Source organism: Castanea sativa, chromosome 7 (assembly GCF_040712315.1).
Source record: "Castanea sativa cultivar Marrone di Chiusa Pesio chromosome 7, ASM4071231v1".
In the NCBI taxonomy this organism is placed as follows: Eukaryota; Viridiplantae; Streptophyta; class Magnoliopsida; order Fagales; family Fagaceae; genus Castanea; species Castanea sativa.
Genome location: NC_134019.1, coordinates 36,596,028 through 36,611,905, shown reverse-complemented (window position 1 = coordinate 36,611,905; position 15,878 = coordinate 36,596,028). Strand labels below are relative to the sequence as shown.

Below are 15,878 nucleotides of genomic sequence, written 5' to 3'. Positions count from 1 at the left end.
GAGGAAAAGGACGCATGATCATCATTGCCATTTTTTAGACGAGTCATACTTAAAAAAAAATTTATGGCTAACAAAGACGTCCATGCATATGTGGGTCGTCCATAAGAAAAATGAATGGACGACCATACAACACTTAGAATGCTCACTACTTAAAAGCCAATAACATCTAATGATGAAAGTATAGCATAAACTAGTCTAAACAATAAAATCCAATACTGGATAAAAGTATGCATTTATCAAAGTCTAAAACAATGGTAGACGACCATCGCCCAAAAACCCTTACAAAGTAAGCCTTAAAAAGGTAATTGTTAATAAACTCGTCTAGAAAACTCTGGACGAGAAAATTGTATTCAAATACATCTTAAAAATGTCCTAAAAACAGTGGACCAAAATAAAGAAACAAAAACAAACACTTTGAATGATTAATAAAAAAATCTTGTCTTCAAGGAGGAGCATCAGCATTGGGATCGTCCTGAGCTGGCTTTGTAGAGGCATCATCCTCAATATTAGCGTCTTCTGAGCTCGTCTGGAGGAGGGAATTTGAAGTAGCTCCACCAAGGTTAAGTTTAATGTGGCTGAAGTCAATTTCAGGAAAGTTCTCCACTGCCTCCATCCTGAAATTCTCAAACCCAGTTGCGTAGTTGGTGTCCAATAGATTAGTGAATTGTTTGGACGCCTGAAACTCTGCAACCGCGTCTCCCTTAGCCTTGGCAAGAAGGGTGCTAAGCTCGTTGTTCTTCTTCTAGAGGAGTTCAAGACGAGCGTCCTTCTCTTTGACGTCTATCCTCAACTCCTCGACGTTGCTCCTTAGCTTCTTCGCATCCTCCTTAGCCTTGGCAGCTACTTCAGCCCACCTTGTAGACTCGTCCTTTCCCTTTTGGATTGTCTTCTCCAGCAGAATCCTCGTCTTATCCAATTCAGTTGCCTGCCTGTACGTGGTAATAAACTTAGACATAGCCTACACAAATTAAAATTTTCATTATAATGGGCATATATACGAAACTGGCAAGACGAGGCATATATACATATAAAAAAGAAAGAAAGAAGGGGGCATACCTTAAAAAGGTCATGAACGCCAGAACGCTCAAAATCCTTTAGATACATGTCATAGCACACCATCACGTCTTCGTCCGTCATAACCTTCTCAAAACTTTCCCAAGCCAAGCCCTCGCTGGAAAGAAGGTTTTGAGGGGCTTGTTGAGAAGGCTGAGACGAGGGAGGAGGGTCAGCTTTGGACGAGATCTGCACGGACGGAGAATCCTTCGGTTCAGAATCAACATCTGAAATTTGGATGGGACTCTTGGGGACAAGGAAAGGGTGGAATTGATCGTCCTGGGTTTGAGCCTTTTTAGCCTTGGACGACCTATGTTTGGCCCTCTTTTCCTTACGTCTGCTTAGAAGATTCCCCAAATCAACTCCCAAGATGAGACTGCTGAGACTCCTCAAGGACAGGACAAGGCTGAGACTCCTCGAGGGCAGGACGAGGTTGAGGCTAAACCTCTGGCCCTACATTCTCGTCCATTATCTCCTTCCCTTTATTCTCCTTCATGGTGGCCATTCCTGCAGAGAAATTCGTTAGAATCACCCTTAGAAATGACAAGAAATCATTTAAAAATAAAAACTTATGTCTACGGACTGTACGCTCGTGGGCTGTGGCTTCAGGAGTAGGCGCAGGACCAAGTCCCCAAGTAGCGAGGCGTTGGAAGGTGACTAAGGAGTGGAAGTCCCTTTCAGGGTGTAGACGAGCTTTCTGAACTCGTCCAAGGTAAAACTTGCTTAAATGAGGTCGTCTGGCACCTACAAAAAAGAGGAGGGTGATTAGACGACTACAATACGAAGTGTAACAAAAGTTGAAGGGACAGCCAGACATACCTTCAGGACGAAGGTTTCCTAATTCTCCTGTGTAGGGAGGGAATGAATCCCTGTCAACCTTAATAGGGCGTCTAGCCCAAAAGCCAGAGACGAAGAAGAACTTCGTCTTCCATTTCCTATTTGAGGTGACTAAGGATTTAATCAGCCTATAATCTCTCCCTCTGGCTGTAAGCTGGTAAAAGCCAAGGGATTGGTTAATCTCAGAGGGCTTATAACAGTAGAGGAACTCGCCCACAGTAAGAGGACGATCCCCCTCAAACACCTCCCTCCATAAAACTTGCATAGCGACTATTAGCCTCCATGCATTGGGGTTGAACTGACAAATACCTAAGCTTAACCTAGAAAGCAACTCCTTGGCAAAGGCATTGAGGGGCAACCTCAAACCCCCCAAGAGGTAAGCCTCATAAATGCCAACACCAAAACGGGGCTGACAACACCACTCATCATGCATAGGTACTCTAGGATTTAAAGTTTCAGGGATTTGGTACCAAGACTTAAGGAGGCCTAACTTTCTCTCGTTTGTCTTGGAGGCAACCCTAACAGCACAACTATAGACCATTTCTTCCTCGTCTTGAGTAGAAGACGAGGGGGCACTAGTGCCAGCCCTAGACCCAGACTCAGTCCTCGTCCTAAGGCTTTCCTGAAATTCCTTTAAGGGAATCCCAGGAACACCTGACGTATACTCGTCCGTGGTGTTTCCCTCACTACTGCTATGGCTATCACCATTACTACTATCACTAGACCCACTAAAACTACTAGGGTCATGATACTCGTCTATAGCTCTGTCAACGCTATTGCTAGACGAGGAAAGCTCTATAGACATTTTTTTAGAAAGCTTAAAACCCGAGGACGAGGATGTAGAAAATACCTGAGTCTAAATGAAAGGGAACTACGGACGCAGGAAACTTCTTGACGAGGCACTACGACGAGGATGTCAAAAAAGAAAATTTGAAAAAGTGCAGAGGGTTTGAGAGAAAATCCACTATTTAAAGGCGTTGAAAAATGGTGTCTCGAATTACGTGACCAATCAAGACACGCCACCTAGCATTTCCCTTGAGAAATTAAATCGACATGACAAGTTGCCAATGAAGCTACGACACGTGGCACACATACAGCTAACATAAAGACACACGTCCAAAAATGACATCGTTTTACATGCTTTTTTTTTTTGATAGGTAAAAATATGTGCATTCAAAAAAACACTACCTTATGCAAAAGACATAAGGCAGAGAGATAAGTACACAGGGAAGAGAAAAAGAAAAAGAAAAAAGAGGAGAAAAAACTAAGAACACATAAGAGAACTAAGAAACGTAGGGAGAGATTCACTAGAGGTGAGTCCCCAAGCCCTAGACCAATCAAACAGAGTGCCACTAAGAGAAGCCAAAAGCTGGTCGTCTGAACTTTCCATGTCCTCAAACGTCCTCCTATTGCGTTCCTTCCAGAGACACCACATCAAGCATAAAGGAGCTAAATTCCAAATGCTAGACGAATGCTTTCCAAGCCAATTCCACCAACTGAATAGAGTATCCGCAATCGATCTAGGCAAGACCCAGGAAAACCCAAAAGATCTAAGAACCAAACTCCACAGTCTAGAAGCCTTTCCACAATGTAATAACAAATGATCCGCCGTCTCCCCATTACAGCGGCACATGATACACCAATCGACAAAATCCAACCCTCTTCCCCTCAAATTATCCCCTGTAAGGATCCTATCCCAAACAGCAGTCCACACAAAGAAAGAGACACGCCTAGGAGCCTTAACCTTCCAAACCCCTTTCCAAGGGAAGATAATAGGCGCAGAGCTTCTCAACTTATTGTAAAACGAACGAATATCAAAGACCCCGTTCTTTGTCAACTTCCATCGCATACGATCTACATTTTCGGTGTGAGGAAGATTGGAGCCCAATGTTTGTAGAAAATCATCCACTTCACGCATCTCCCAATCATTAGGACTCCGAATAAAACGAACATTCCAGCTTCTCCGCTCCTCAATCCCCAACCGTTCAAGAGAAGAGGCCACCGATGCCTCTTTATTGGATGCAATCCCATACACGCTCGGAAAAGACAACTGAAGAGGAGACTCCCCACACCAATGGTCAGTCCAAAGCTTCACTCTATCCCCCACCCCTACCTCAAAGAAAGTATTCTTGCTGAAATCCTCCCATCCCATTCGGATACTTCTCCACAAGCCACACCCATGCGCCCCTCTACCTAGCTTGGACTTCCATCCCCCCCAATCTTCCCCAAACTTAAGGGCTATGACTCTTCTCCAAAGCCTTGTCTCCTCAATCCCAAACCTCCATAACCACTTCCCTAGTAAAGCTTTATTAAAGGTAGTTAATTTCCTTACCCCTAACCCACCATTTTTCAAAGGTGCACACACCTTATCCCACCCCACCAAATGAAGCTTGGATTCCCCCCACAAGAAATCCCTTTGCAACCTCTCAATTTTATTGGCCACATGCGTAGGGATGGTAAAAAGCGACAGATAATAAGTGGGAAGACTAGACAAAGTGCTTTTAAGCAACGTTAGTCTTCCACCTTTTGACAAATACAACTTCTTCCAACCGGCCAACTTACGCTCAAAATTCTCCAAGATAGGATTCCAAACAGTAGGGGACTTGAAGGACGCCCCCAAAGGCATACCAAGATAGGTCATAGGCAAAGATCCAATCCGGCATCCCAAAAGCTCTGCTAAGACATGGATATTAGGAACCTCCCCAATAGGACCCATCTCACTTTTCAGCACATTAACCTTAAGACCTGTCACTGCCTGAAAACAAAGAAGAAGCATCCGAATATAAAGAATCTGCTCCTCATCAGCATCGCAAAACAGAATCGTGTCATCCGCAAACAATAGATGCGATACACAAACCCCTCCCCCTCGTCTACCGTGAGCCCTAAAACCTCGAATTAAACCAGCCCCTTCAGCTCTTTGCAGCATCTTACTGAGAACCTCCATCAAAACCAAAAACAACATGGGCGACAGCGGGTCCCCTTGTCTCAACCCCCTCGAACTCCCAAAAAAATCAGCCGGGGTCCCATTAAACAACACCGAGAATTGGGCTGTAGACAACCTATAGACAAGGGGGCAACTGATGGGGGATAAACTCCAAATAATCGTCCATGGAGGTCGTCTAGGGCAAGACCAAACAATCGAAGGTTGTCAGAACCTCGTCCATGAAGGTCGTCCATACAGGGAGAAGTTTGGATGAGGTTTTATGTGGTCAAGTTTCACAAGAACCCCGCCATGTCGTCCCAGGTCGTCATGAACCTCGTCCATGGAAAGGGTCGTCCATAAAGGAAGGACCTCTCCAGGATGCGAGGTACGCTCGGCTGGAAGCCCTCAGGACGAGGACCCTTGGACGAACCTTGGACACTTAGAAAAATTCCTGAGCATGTAGAACAACTCCTTATTACACGCATAACTTTCAACAATAGTTAGGTGAGAAATATGTAACTCCCAAGCAGTTGTGGAAGTTATCTCTGAACCCTCACACCTCCTCAAATTCAGGAGAGGTTACAAGTTTGATAACTGTTCTTAGGACACTATATAAACATTCATTCAGACAAAACAAATGTACGATTTTACTATTCCCAAAAAGTTGGAACTCCAAAAATATAGAAAGAAAACTAACTTTGTCATCAGAGGGTTCTTGACCGGCGACCCCGGTCACCTTTGATTTCTTTTCTTTCTTTTTCAGGTCATCGAAAGAGCAAGTAGTCCTTTCAAGTCCGAAGCATCTAGCCTACTGATTTTCTTCGCATCATCAATACATATACTATTACTGTTTTGTTATGTCGACAAATATTGTTTGTCGATGATATCTTAAAGTTCTCAAATATATCATGGATAGAACATTTACATGTGTTAATTATACGATATCAAACACTCAAAATTGAATTTTATCTTCATGTAAATTGAATGGTTGAAAAAAGAGAAAATTGGTGCTTGCTCCACTTATTTATTAAAAAAAGTATGGGTTCAAGTTATATATGATATAACTTTCATCAATTTATACCACTTAGTAACTTTTTTATTTTTATTTTTTTTATAAATCATTTTTTGGATTACATTACCTGTTTATCCTCCATGCTTGTCAAATCTCAAAACGGTTCCATAAACTTTTAAATTTCTAAGTTTTTTTTTGTATCCCCTATTGGAACATACAAATATGGCCAGAAGGAAGAGAATGAGAAATTGTTTTAGAATGATGCGCCTAACCTTAGCAGTTAGCATTATGAAGTAGAGATGAAATGGGAAGGAAGTTCAATCATACAACAAGTAGTGAAGCAGCAATGCTCAAAGAATCAAACTTGCCTAAAGATTACAACATCATAAAAGTGTAGGGAAGCTGAAGGCAAAACGTAAGCGTAGTCAGAGTTTATTCATAGATTATTTAGTTAGAATGAATAAAAATAAAATAGATAAACCACAATTTTTAGGACTCAACTCTTTTTGTATTGGATAGTACTATGTTATATGATTACAACACAAATTCATTGGTTTCGATATTATTCATACAACTTTAATAACCTTAAAATTTGTTTCGCCATGTGTGTCAATTGATTTAATTCATAAAATTTCTTCTTGTAATTTAAAAAAAAAAAAAAAAACCCTAAGATTGAACCTTGTTGTGCAATAAAAGAATCAAGATTTTCATATGTACCAAAAAAGAAAAGAGTATTAAAGTAAAGATTACATAAACTAAGTAGGAAATATCTTTACTTTAATACTCTTTTCTTTTTTGGTACATATGAAAATCTTGATTCTTTTATTGCACAACAAGGTTCAATAAAGTGGTTCCATAAATCTTGATGTAACACCATAATTTTTCATAGATTAATAAAGTGGTTCCATTCTTCTTTTCAAAAAAAAAGGAAAGATTATACAACCTTAGACACGGGTTAGGTCTAATGCATTAGTACACTCGACTCAACACAATTTGAACACATGTTTAGTTTTGGATACGTATTCAAATCGTGTCAAGTAAACTGGATACGATTTAGAATCATGTTGTGTTAGGATCAGTACACTGGACTCAAGTTTAGACTTTACAAACCCTTCATGTAAATCCTATGATACCAATGGGCTTTAATGGCTAAAATGAAGCCCAGAACTACAATCTCTTAGAATTTATTGGGCTGACCTACAATATCAAGGCCATTAATTGCCGGCCCATTCACTACAACAAATCAGACTTTTTTCAAGGGTCAAAACCCCTAAAAAAAGTATTAAAAAACCTTGAAAGAAGTTATTTTAAGAGTCCAATAGACCCTTGATAACCTTTGAAACATATACCGTCGAAAAGAAAATTTTGAGAGCCTTCATGACCCTCAAAACAAGTGCTCTAATCTTATTTTGAGGGTCAAGAGACCCTTAAATAACCTTTTACCAAGGTTTAAAAGATTTATATTTACAGCCCTTGATAAATAAAGTTATTTTAAGGGGTCTCTTGACCCTCAAAATAAGATTTTATTTTATTTAAAAAAAAGACCACAATCATGCACAATATATATATATATATATATATATATATATATATATATATATATATATATATATATATATATTCATGTTGAAACTACCATATTGAAGAAGCATATTAGTGCAAATAGATATCAAAAGAAAAATGTCACCCAATTGCAACTATTAGGAACCAAAGCTTAAATATCAAATTGAAGTTACAAAATTTTGAAAAATACATTTTTTTTTTTCAATCCACTTCAATAATTTCAGCATTTCTCAACAATAAGATGTGGTTACTAACACATCTTGTCCTACAATAATTAACACCAACACCCAATCAGGTAACTGAAGAACTAATTTGGAACATAAACTATAGTATAGAATTTATCTCTATTGTTTTTTAAACAATAGCATGCTGTGGGATTTTCCCATAACCAATTTGATGTCAGTAATCCAGAGATTCAAACAATGTTCGCAGTTAAACAAGTTATTTTCAGCTTTACCTGAGCACTTAGAAAATGTGGAACCCGAACCCTTTTGGAGCCATCAGCTAAACGTTTACATGGTAATACACTTTCCACAGCAGGGGAATCATTACTGACCTGCAAGCATGCAAGGGAACAACACAAGTATAAGAACAATTTTATCTTTGCTGAAATCAAATTCAATTTCCTTAAATCGTGGATAAAAGTTTATGCTATGGTTTTAATCTACAACAGGATTTCAAAGATTAATTAAGACAAAAGTTAGGACGAGAATCTGAGGTTTAATCTACCAAGAGTTGTATCTTGTAAATGTTTTGTCTCAATAGTATATAAGATTATAAAAATAAATAAAAAAGAGATTGTAATCGCAGAAATAAGGTTTTCTGGGTCCTGATTGCAACAAAACTGTGCCTTGAGAATCAGAATTTATGCCTAACATAAGGTGAATGCAGCAAGAATGATCATATCCCCAAAAAAGAACCATTATTCATTCTTAGAATTTACAAAACTTATTGTAAAAATGAAATTAAAATTCAGCTTGCTGTGCACTTCAACCATGTGTAGGAGTTAACTTTGCTTGCTATTAGTCGATTCTTACTATAGTTGCCTACCAACTTAGATAGTAAATGAATCAATGATTCCTAACATTTAAATATCAGAGAATTTAGCACTAACACAGTACAATGCTGCAATCATGTTGATCATGCAATTTAGATGGATCTATTTCCAAGATTCAGTTTTCTGATTATTAAACACAGCTTGTACACAAAGCTGTTTTTGGATTCTATCTTACCTGACTTTCAATGGCCCCTATCAACAACTCTTGACAGCCTGATGCATGCACACTTTCTAATTTGGAGCACTGAAGTAACAGTCTCTCTGGATACATAAACATGGTCATCAATTATATGTTGTTTGATAATAAAGAAAAATTACGATCATTATCTAAGAATGATTCATCAAATAACATACCTGGATGCAAATTCTTACAAGAGTTTAGATTTAGATCATTCAGTTCTGGGCAGTTTAAATATAAAGCCTGCATTCAAATTCACAAACTAAGAGCCCAAGAGAAGACCATACAAGAATACACAAGTAACTTTTTAATTTAAAGAGTCTCACATCTAAGCCAGAACAACCCCACAAACTGAGTTTCTTCAGCCGACCATGCTTGATAATCAGCTTTTGGTAAATATGAGGGTTTGCAGTGTTTCTTAATTCCCAATCACTGCTTTCATCAGGGATTCCATTTTGGGAATTGGGATCACAAATGGTCATGCCACAATCCATGAGCTCAAGAAGTGGCAATTGAGCTGTAGCAAACTGAATGCCACCTGAAAATTACAGACAACGCTTCAATGAACAGAGGCAGTGTGAAAACAAAGATTACCAAACAAAAGACTAAAAATCAGATAAAAATCCTCAAATGGGTAATTACTTGAAGTAATATTAGGACAAAGAGCAAGGAGGAGTCTTGAAAGTGTTTCAGGGAACACATTGCAGATCATTCCAATGCCACTATCACTAATGCTTGATCTGCAAATAGAAGTATAGCATTAAAAAAAATCTCAAACATTATGAGTAGTGAAGAAGCAATCATCTTGAAGTTTACATATATTTTAACATTTTCTACTCTTATTACAAAGCCTACAAATGAAGGTTCAAGCCAACTTGTTCAGTAGGCAAACTTAAGGCAATTTACAGTGTTACACAAACATGAAAGTTCTGAGATTCGTAAGATAAAAATGCTACTCTGCATCCATAGTCATGATGGTTACCTTCAACATGGGAGCATAAAATCAAAATTGGATATAGCAATGCTCATTTTAAAAAAAGGTTTTGGCTCCCACATGCAATTCTTACCTTATAAGTCCCTATTCTGGTATTTTCTTTAATATTAGGACAGATTCATTTCATAGTGCTTGTAAATTATGTACAAGCCAGTATTTAACTTGGTAACAATACCAACACAATCAATTAACCATCTTATGGAAGGTTGAAAACAGTTGTACTTGGGAGGAAAAACATACCCACTCAGGTCAAGCAATTCTAAGTTCGGATAGCTTGAAGCAATGGCAGCAACAGATGCATCAGTGATTTCAGATCCAAGAACAAGTGAAAGCATTCGCAATCCCCTGAACAGTGAAGCAGCCAACTTATATTATTGCTATCCAGTGGTCAAAATAGGACTTTCAGTTGCTAAATAGCGAAGTATCTGAAGAATTCTAGACATGTCAAAAAAAATTACTAAATACCACACTAAAGTCATAAATCATGGATATGTGACAAACCTTAGATTTGCAGCAGTAAGAGCAAGCACAACAGAATGAGAAAGACGAACCGATGCAATGTGTATGTTTTGCAACCTTAAGCAATTCCTTCCCAAACCATCAACCATGGTAGTAAGATCAGTGCTATCATTTTCTTGACGATAAAATTCTAAGGAAATCTCCTTGAGATTTGGGCAGTTAAAAACCTATGGACACATACAAAGGAATTAACTTAAATGCAGAAGAGAAAGAAAACATTGAATTGCAATTCTAGAGAAAGATCACACCTCAAGCAATAATAAAAAGGAAAAGGGAAAAAAAATCACCATCTTAGAGTGTGAGTAAAGATCCGAAAGCCAAAGTGTAGAAAGGCTTGACGAACAAAGAACAAAACCCCCTAGATTAGAACACCCTTCCATCTTAAGGCTTTTAAGACATCTTTTATCCGCAACAAAACGACCCAATTCATCGCTGCATTTGAAATTCATAAAATCAACTCTATCAATCAACCAATTGATACAAACAGTTTTGCCAGCTTGAGGAAAAAAACGGTAAATGCTATGGATCATGTAGCAGCAAAAATAATGGCCTAAGCACAAACCAAAATAAGTGGTAAAACAAAACCAAAATAAGTGGTAACTAACCAGTTGGTATCCTAAGCACAGAAACAAATCCAACACTGTTATGAAAATTTAAAAGCACAGCAACCAAACCCACAAAAATTAGTTCAATTTAATAGCTTCATAGAGTAAACTATTGCACATAACACACACGCGCGCGGGCACACGCACACACACATGGGAGAATATATCTATAACAATTGCATCCAAATATCAAACAGAGAAAATATTCTGAGTCATTTTACATCCACTATTTTACAAAATTGATGCATTGATGTACACATTTTAAAAGGCCAAAAAGTAATGTCTACATTTAAAACATGAAAATAGATGTGAGAGAATAACAGCCCCATCCAATAATAATAATAAAGTTACTTCTAAACTAATTTTTAGATTTGCAGTGTAGATCACATTGTGCATTATACAAGACAACCCGATAATTTCACCCAAAAAATAAACAAAAACAAAAAGAGAACAGGAATTATACCCATTGATCCGATTAATCGCGGTATCGGATTTCAAGATCTCCATAAATTCCAGATTAGGGCATGAAAATGCAATGCAAGCTAACATTGTTGCATCCAAATCACTGCAACAACAACAACAACAAAAGAAATATTAGAAAATTAAAAATCCACAGTACCAATATTATTCTTTATTGACCATTCACATATTAAGCCTTATTTATTTATAGAAAAATATGTCAACCTCAAAGGAAAAAAAACAAAAAACAAAACTCAATTTTCCATCATTACTTTACTTCCACTGCATTGTAGTATTAGAAAGCTAAAAACGCATTGAACACTTGGGAATCATTAAAGAGCACATTGAAAATGCTATTAGATCGAGCAGTATAACATCGTTCCTCGCGTCGATCTATATAGATCAAACACTACGACGTCGTTTTCTCACATCGATCCTTATAGATCAAGTTCACATCGCACTTTCAGTTCATTTTATTCATTAAGGTTCAATTATTTTAAGCAATTCATGTTGTTTAAGCTTAATGTCCGTTAGAACAATCCGATCGGTCCGGTGAAACCCTAGATCTGACAGAATTTCATATCAGAAACCCTAACCTTTCCATTCTAAGGGAGAGTCTGACGAGCCTTGGGCATTTCTGCAACACTGATCCTACGAAACCGACCTGAGCTCTGGCTGGAACCCTAAGCCTGAGCTCCTCCGCCGCCTTCCACAACCTCTTCGAAGTCTCTCTCCACGACTTCGAAACTCTCGCCGCTGACAAAAGCCCCGCCGGCGGCAACCTCCTGAGTATATCCCACAAGCAACTCGTCGGTAACGCGCCCGGCTCCGGATCCATTGAAGGACAACCGAAGTCGTCCTCCTCCTGATCCTCTTCTTCGACCTCAGGCTCCGGCTCGGGGAAGCCGGCGCGGACGTCGTCGTCGAAAGAGAGGGCGCGACGGAGGTGCGCGTAGGGCTGACAATCATGCAGAGGAATTTGATGGTCTTTGTGTATTTGCTGTTGTTGGACTCCATGAAAGCTTTTGAAAGTTCGAGAGAGAGAGTTTTTTAGGGAGGATGGTTGAACAAAATGAAAATGGGTTTTCTAAGAGAGTGAGCAAAGATTTTATTCAAAAATTGGTTTTCTGAATTCTGAGTTTTTGAGAGAGAGAGAGAGTTTATTTCGAGGGTTTTGAAACATTTGGATATCTTTTATTAAGGGTTGTGTTAGAATTTTGTTGAAGAATGTAAAATTTGGAGGCAGCAATTACCCGGGGATTTAGTTTTTAATTTTATTTCAAGGGTTTTGATGACCATTGCAATAAAATTAGTCAGAGTATAATTAGTGTGCCAGTTTGTTAGCGTTTGTTCCAACCATTTTTAGTGAACCCTTGAAAAAAGTGGGATGAAACAAGTCATGTTTCTTGTAGTGATTCTTGAGTCCCAATTACTAATATTTTGTTCCCATCCAAAACCAAAGTTAAGGCACAAAGATACCATTCTAGGATTGGTGCATTGGATTTATTAGAGGGCCCCATATAATAATGAATGAATAACAGTATAATAAAAACGACAATAATTGCAGGTTTGGTACATCAACAATAATGCTTAATTAGTCGATTTGATACATCAACAAATTTTTTTTTTTCATTTAAATTGACACAGCACTTTCCATTAAATTTTTTTTTTTGACACGGCACAAGGACTAAAACACAATTAAAGGTTAGAACACAAGGTGTAAAGTTTAGGAATATATTTTTTTTAATACGAAATAAACAAGATATTCTCAACAAAGTTTAGGACTTTAGGACTATGTAATTCTAATCGAAAAAAAGGAGTATGTAATTTACCAAAAAAAAGAAGCTTCCGCACACATTAGGGCGTGATTAGTATATATGCCGACCTTCAAAAAAGAAGAAGTATATATGCCAGAATGAACCCATAGCCCAATTAATGGCAGAACATAGAGCACATTTGTGTGGGTGTGTGTTTTCTTTGGGTTGATTAAGAGCCCATTGATTGATGAATATATATAGTTTGGGCCTTATACAATTAAGGCCCAATCCGATCCTTTATGCACTAAGACTACTCTAGGAAAAAGCGGAGATTTATTTGAAAGTGGTTCAGTAATTTTAATTGGGTGAGAGTTTTTATTTAAATTTTTTTTTTTAAAAACTCTGCTGATAAAATTCTTATAACTTAATGTAAGTGTACGTGTTTGTAAAGCTCCCTTCTAAATATTTGAAGTCGGACACTTGCCCTTTATCCCACAAGAACTTGTACTTATAGAATGACTAACACATTGAGAATGCTCAGTAGCGAGGTCTTTTAGTTTCAATGGAATGATGGACCATTACGCAAAAGTGACGTAATTCACCTAATCACTCTATAATTTTTTCTAAAACTATTAGCTTTAGCCCTTATTACATTCTTCTTCTTCTTCTTCTGATTCTTCTGTGTGAGAGAGAGAGAGAGAGAGAGAGAGAGAGAGAGAGAGAGAGAGAGAGAGAGAGAGAGAGAGAGAGAGAGAGAGAGAGAGAGAGAGAAGAAGAAGAAGAAGAAGAAGAAGAAGAAGAAGAAGCTCCATTCAATAGATGAAATATGGAGGCCAAATGAGGAATTTATGATCGGTTTCTATTGACATCGTGATCACCTTGTAGTTACTCGTCGAACTACAATCGAAAGATAGAGTTGGCTAATTTTCGGTTAACTCTACTTTACTTCCATAAATTCAAACGGACCATAAGGTTCCAGACCTAGACTCAAGAGATTCCTTTGTACCAATGACAATGAGAATTTCAAAGCACCTGCCCCTTCCATTTTCCTTAGTCTAGTTGGTGCACAATCGTGGCGAACATGTAGGGGGAGGGCCTATCCTTTCTGATTCGAAAGGCAGTAGCATCACATAGGCTCCATGGTATTATGTCATGCAATAATGGGGTAAATATCTCTTATCTTCTATTTGCAAATGATAGCTTCATATTTTGGCAAGCTATAGTGGAAGAATGCCAATACCTTCTTGATTTGCTAGATTGCTGTGAAAGGGCTTTAGGTTAAGCAATTAATAGATTGAAGACTTTGATTTTCTTCAGCAAGAATACTGCACCAGAAGTTAAGGGAGTAGAGTAGAATTTGATAGGAGGAAGAATTATGAAGGATTGTGAAAAATACCTTGGACTTCCTAAGGTTGGGGGTAAATCAAAGATGAATACATTTAGAGACTTGCAGGAAAAAATTACCAAAAGAGTTATGGGGTAAAAAGAAATATTCATCTCAAAGGCAAGAAGTGAAATTCTAGTAAAAATGGTGGCTCAAACCGTACCTACCTACTCTATGGGTATTTTTAAAATTCTTAAGGCTTTATGTGACACAATGAATTCTACTCTGGCAAAATATTGGTGGGAGAAAACAAAAGATGAGAGGAAAATTTATTGGATTAACTGGAAGAAGTTATGTACTCCAAAGAAAAATGGTGGTATGGGTTTTCATGATATCCAAGCGTTCAATTTAGTGTTATTAGCTAAATAAGCGTGGCATTTAACTCACAACACCCACTCACTGTTCTACAGAGTATACAAGTCCAGGTATTTCCCTATGTATTCATTTATGGATGTAGACCTTGGTAATAATCCTCCATTTGCGTGGTGGAGTTTGTTGGCAGCAAGGGATATCATTAAAGAAGGCTCACGGTGGAGGGTAGGAGATGGGAGAACAATTGAAGTATCAACCCAAAAATGGCTGTCCCATAAGCCAATCTTTCTAGGGGATACTCGGCCTATTATGTATGTCAGGGATCTGATTGATAACAGCACTATGCAGTGGGATAGGGAAATTTTTTTTGACTTGTTTGCTCACAGGACTCAGATGGAAATACTTGCTATACATCTATTGAGAACTTTAGAGCATGACAACTTGAATTGGACTGAAAATACTAATAATGTCTTCATTGTGAAATCAGCATATCGGGTGGTGCTAAGGATGAAGGAACGATCCAGAATTGAGCACTCTACTACTGGGCAAGATCGGCATCACTGGATAAAAATCTGGATTTTGAATGTTCCACCAAAGGTCAGAAATTTCTTATGGCATGCTTGTTTCAATATTATACTGCCGACCAGGGAGAATCTTTCTCGGCGAAAGGTGTCAGTTAAAACTCATTGTGAATTCTGTTGCCAGTCATCAGAATCTGTTGGACACCTCCTATGGGAATGTCCTTTTGCCAGAAACGTGTGGGCTATGTGTCGGGGTAAACTTCAGAAGTGTTCAAATGAGGCTCATGAGTTCTTCAATTTAATCAAATTGCTTGTTAAGAAGCTTCCACAGCTGGAGTTAGAAGCTGGACAATGGTGTCTTGGGCAATATGGAATGTAAGGAATAAATTCTACTTTGACAGAATCCAACATCATCCAAAAATCATCCTAGAAGGGGCTATTGGCATTTTAGAAGAGTTGGTTGAATTGCATTGTTTTTCTGTAGCTGTTGATATTGTATTCGTTGTTTTGTTTTGTTGGTATTGTCCAGCTAGATGATATTATACTTACTCTACTTCAATAAAATATCTATCTTCTAGCTCAAAAAAAAAAAAAAAAAAAAAAAAACTTCCATTCACCACCTTTGCTCCTTTTAGTGGAACATTATTTATTTATTGGCAAGTGTTTGAAGTTGGGAATAGTTTGGTTAAGTGCCCTGGTGGAGC

General features: G+C 38.1%; 1 protein-coding gene across 1 annotated transcript; it reads right to left on the bottom strand.

The window, feature by feature from the left end:
* Positions 1-289: 289 nt before the first annotated feature.
* Positions 290-14,002, bottom strand: LOC142644399 (F-box/LRR-repeat protein 17-like). Its single transcript, XM_075819025.1, has 12 exons — positions 13,904-14,002; positions 11,797-12,158; positions 11,205-11,306; positions 10,424-10,568; positions 10,119-10,303; positions 9,858-9,962; positions 9,266-9,363; positions 8,950-9,161; positions 8,800-8,866; positions 8,621-8,706; positions 7,846-7,944; positions 290-925 (listed from the first exon to the last, which is right to left on the bottom strand). Exons 1-12 carry the CDS (start codon positions 14,000-14,002, stop codon positions 743-745), a joined length of 1,743 nt encoding a protein of 580 aa, XP_075675140.1. The 3' UTR covers positions 290-742.
* Between the last annotated feature and the right edge of the window lie 1,876 nt (positions 14,003-15,878).

Bases quoted from the DNA above. Each gene is read 5' to 3' on its own strand.
- LOC142644399 (XM_075819025.1), bottom strand. From the start codon at position 14,002: ATGGAAGGGGCAGGTGCTTTGAAATTCTCATTGTCATTGGTACAAAGG. The intron at 10,304-10,423 runs GTGATTTTTTTT...ATGTGTCCATAG, and splicing joins TTTACTCACACTCTAAGATG to GTTTTTAACTGCCCAAATCT. The intron at 926-7,845 runs GTAAAGCTGAAA...ACGTACAGGCAG, and splicing joins CACATTTTCTAAGTGCTCAG to GCAACTGAATTGGATAAGAC.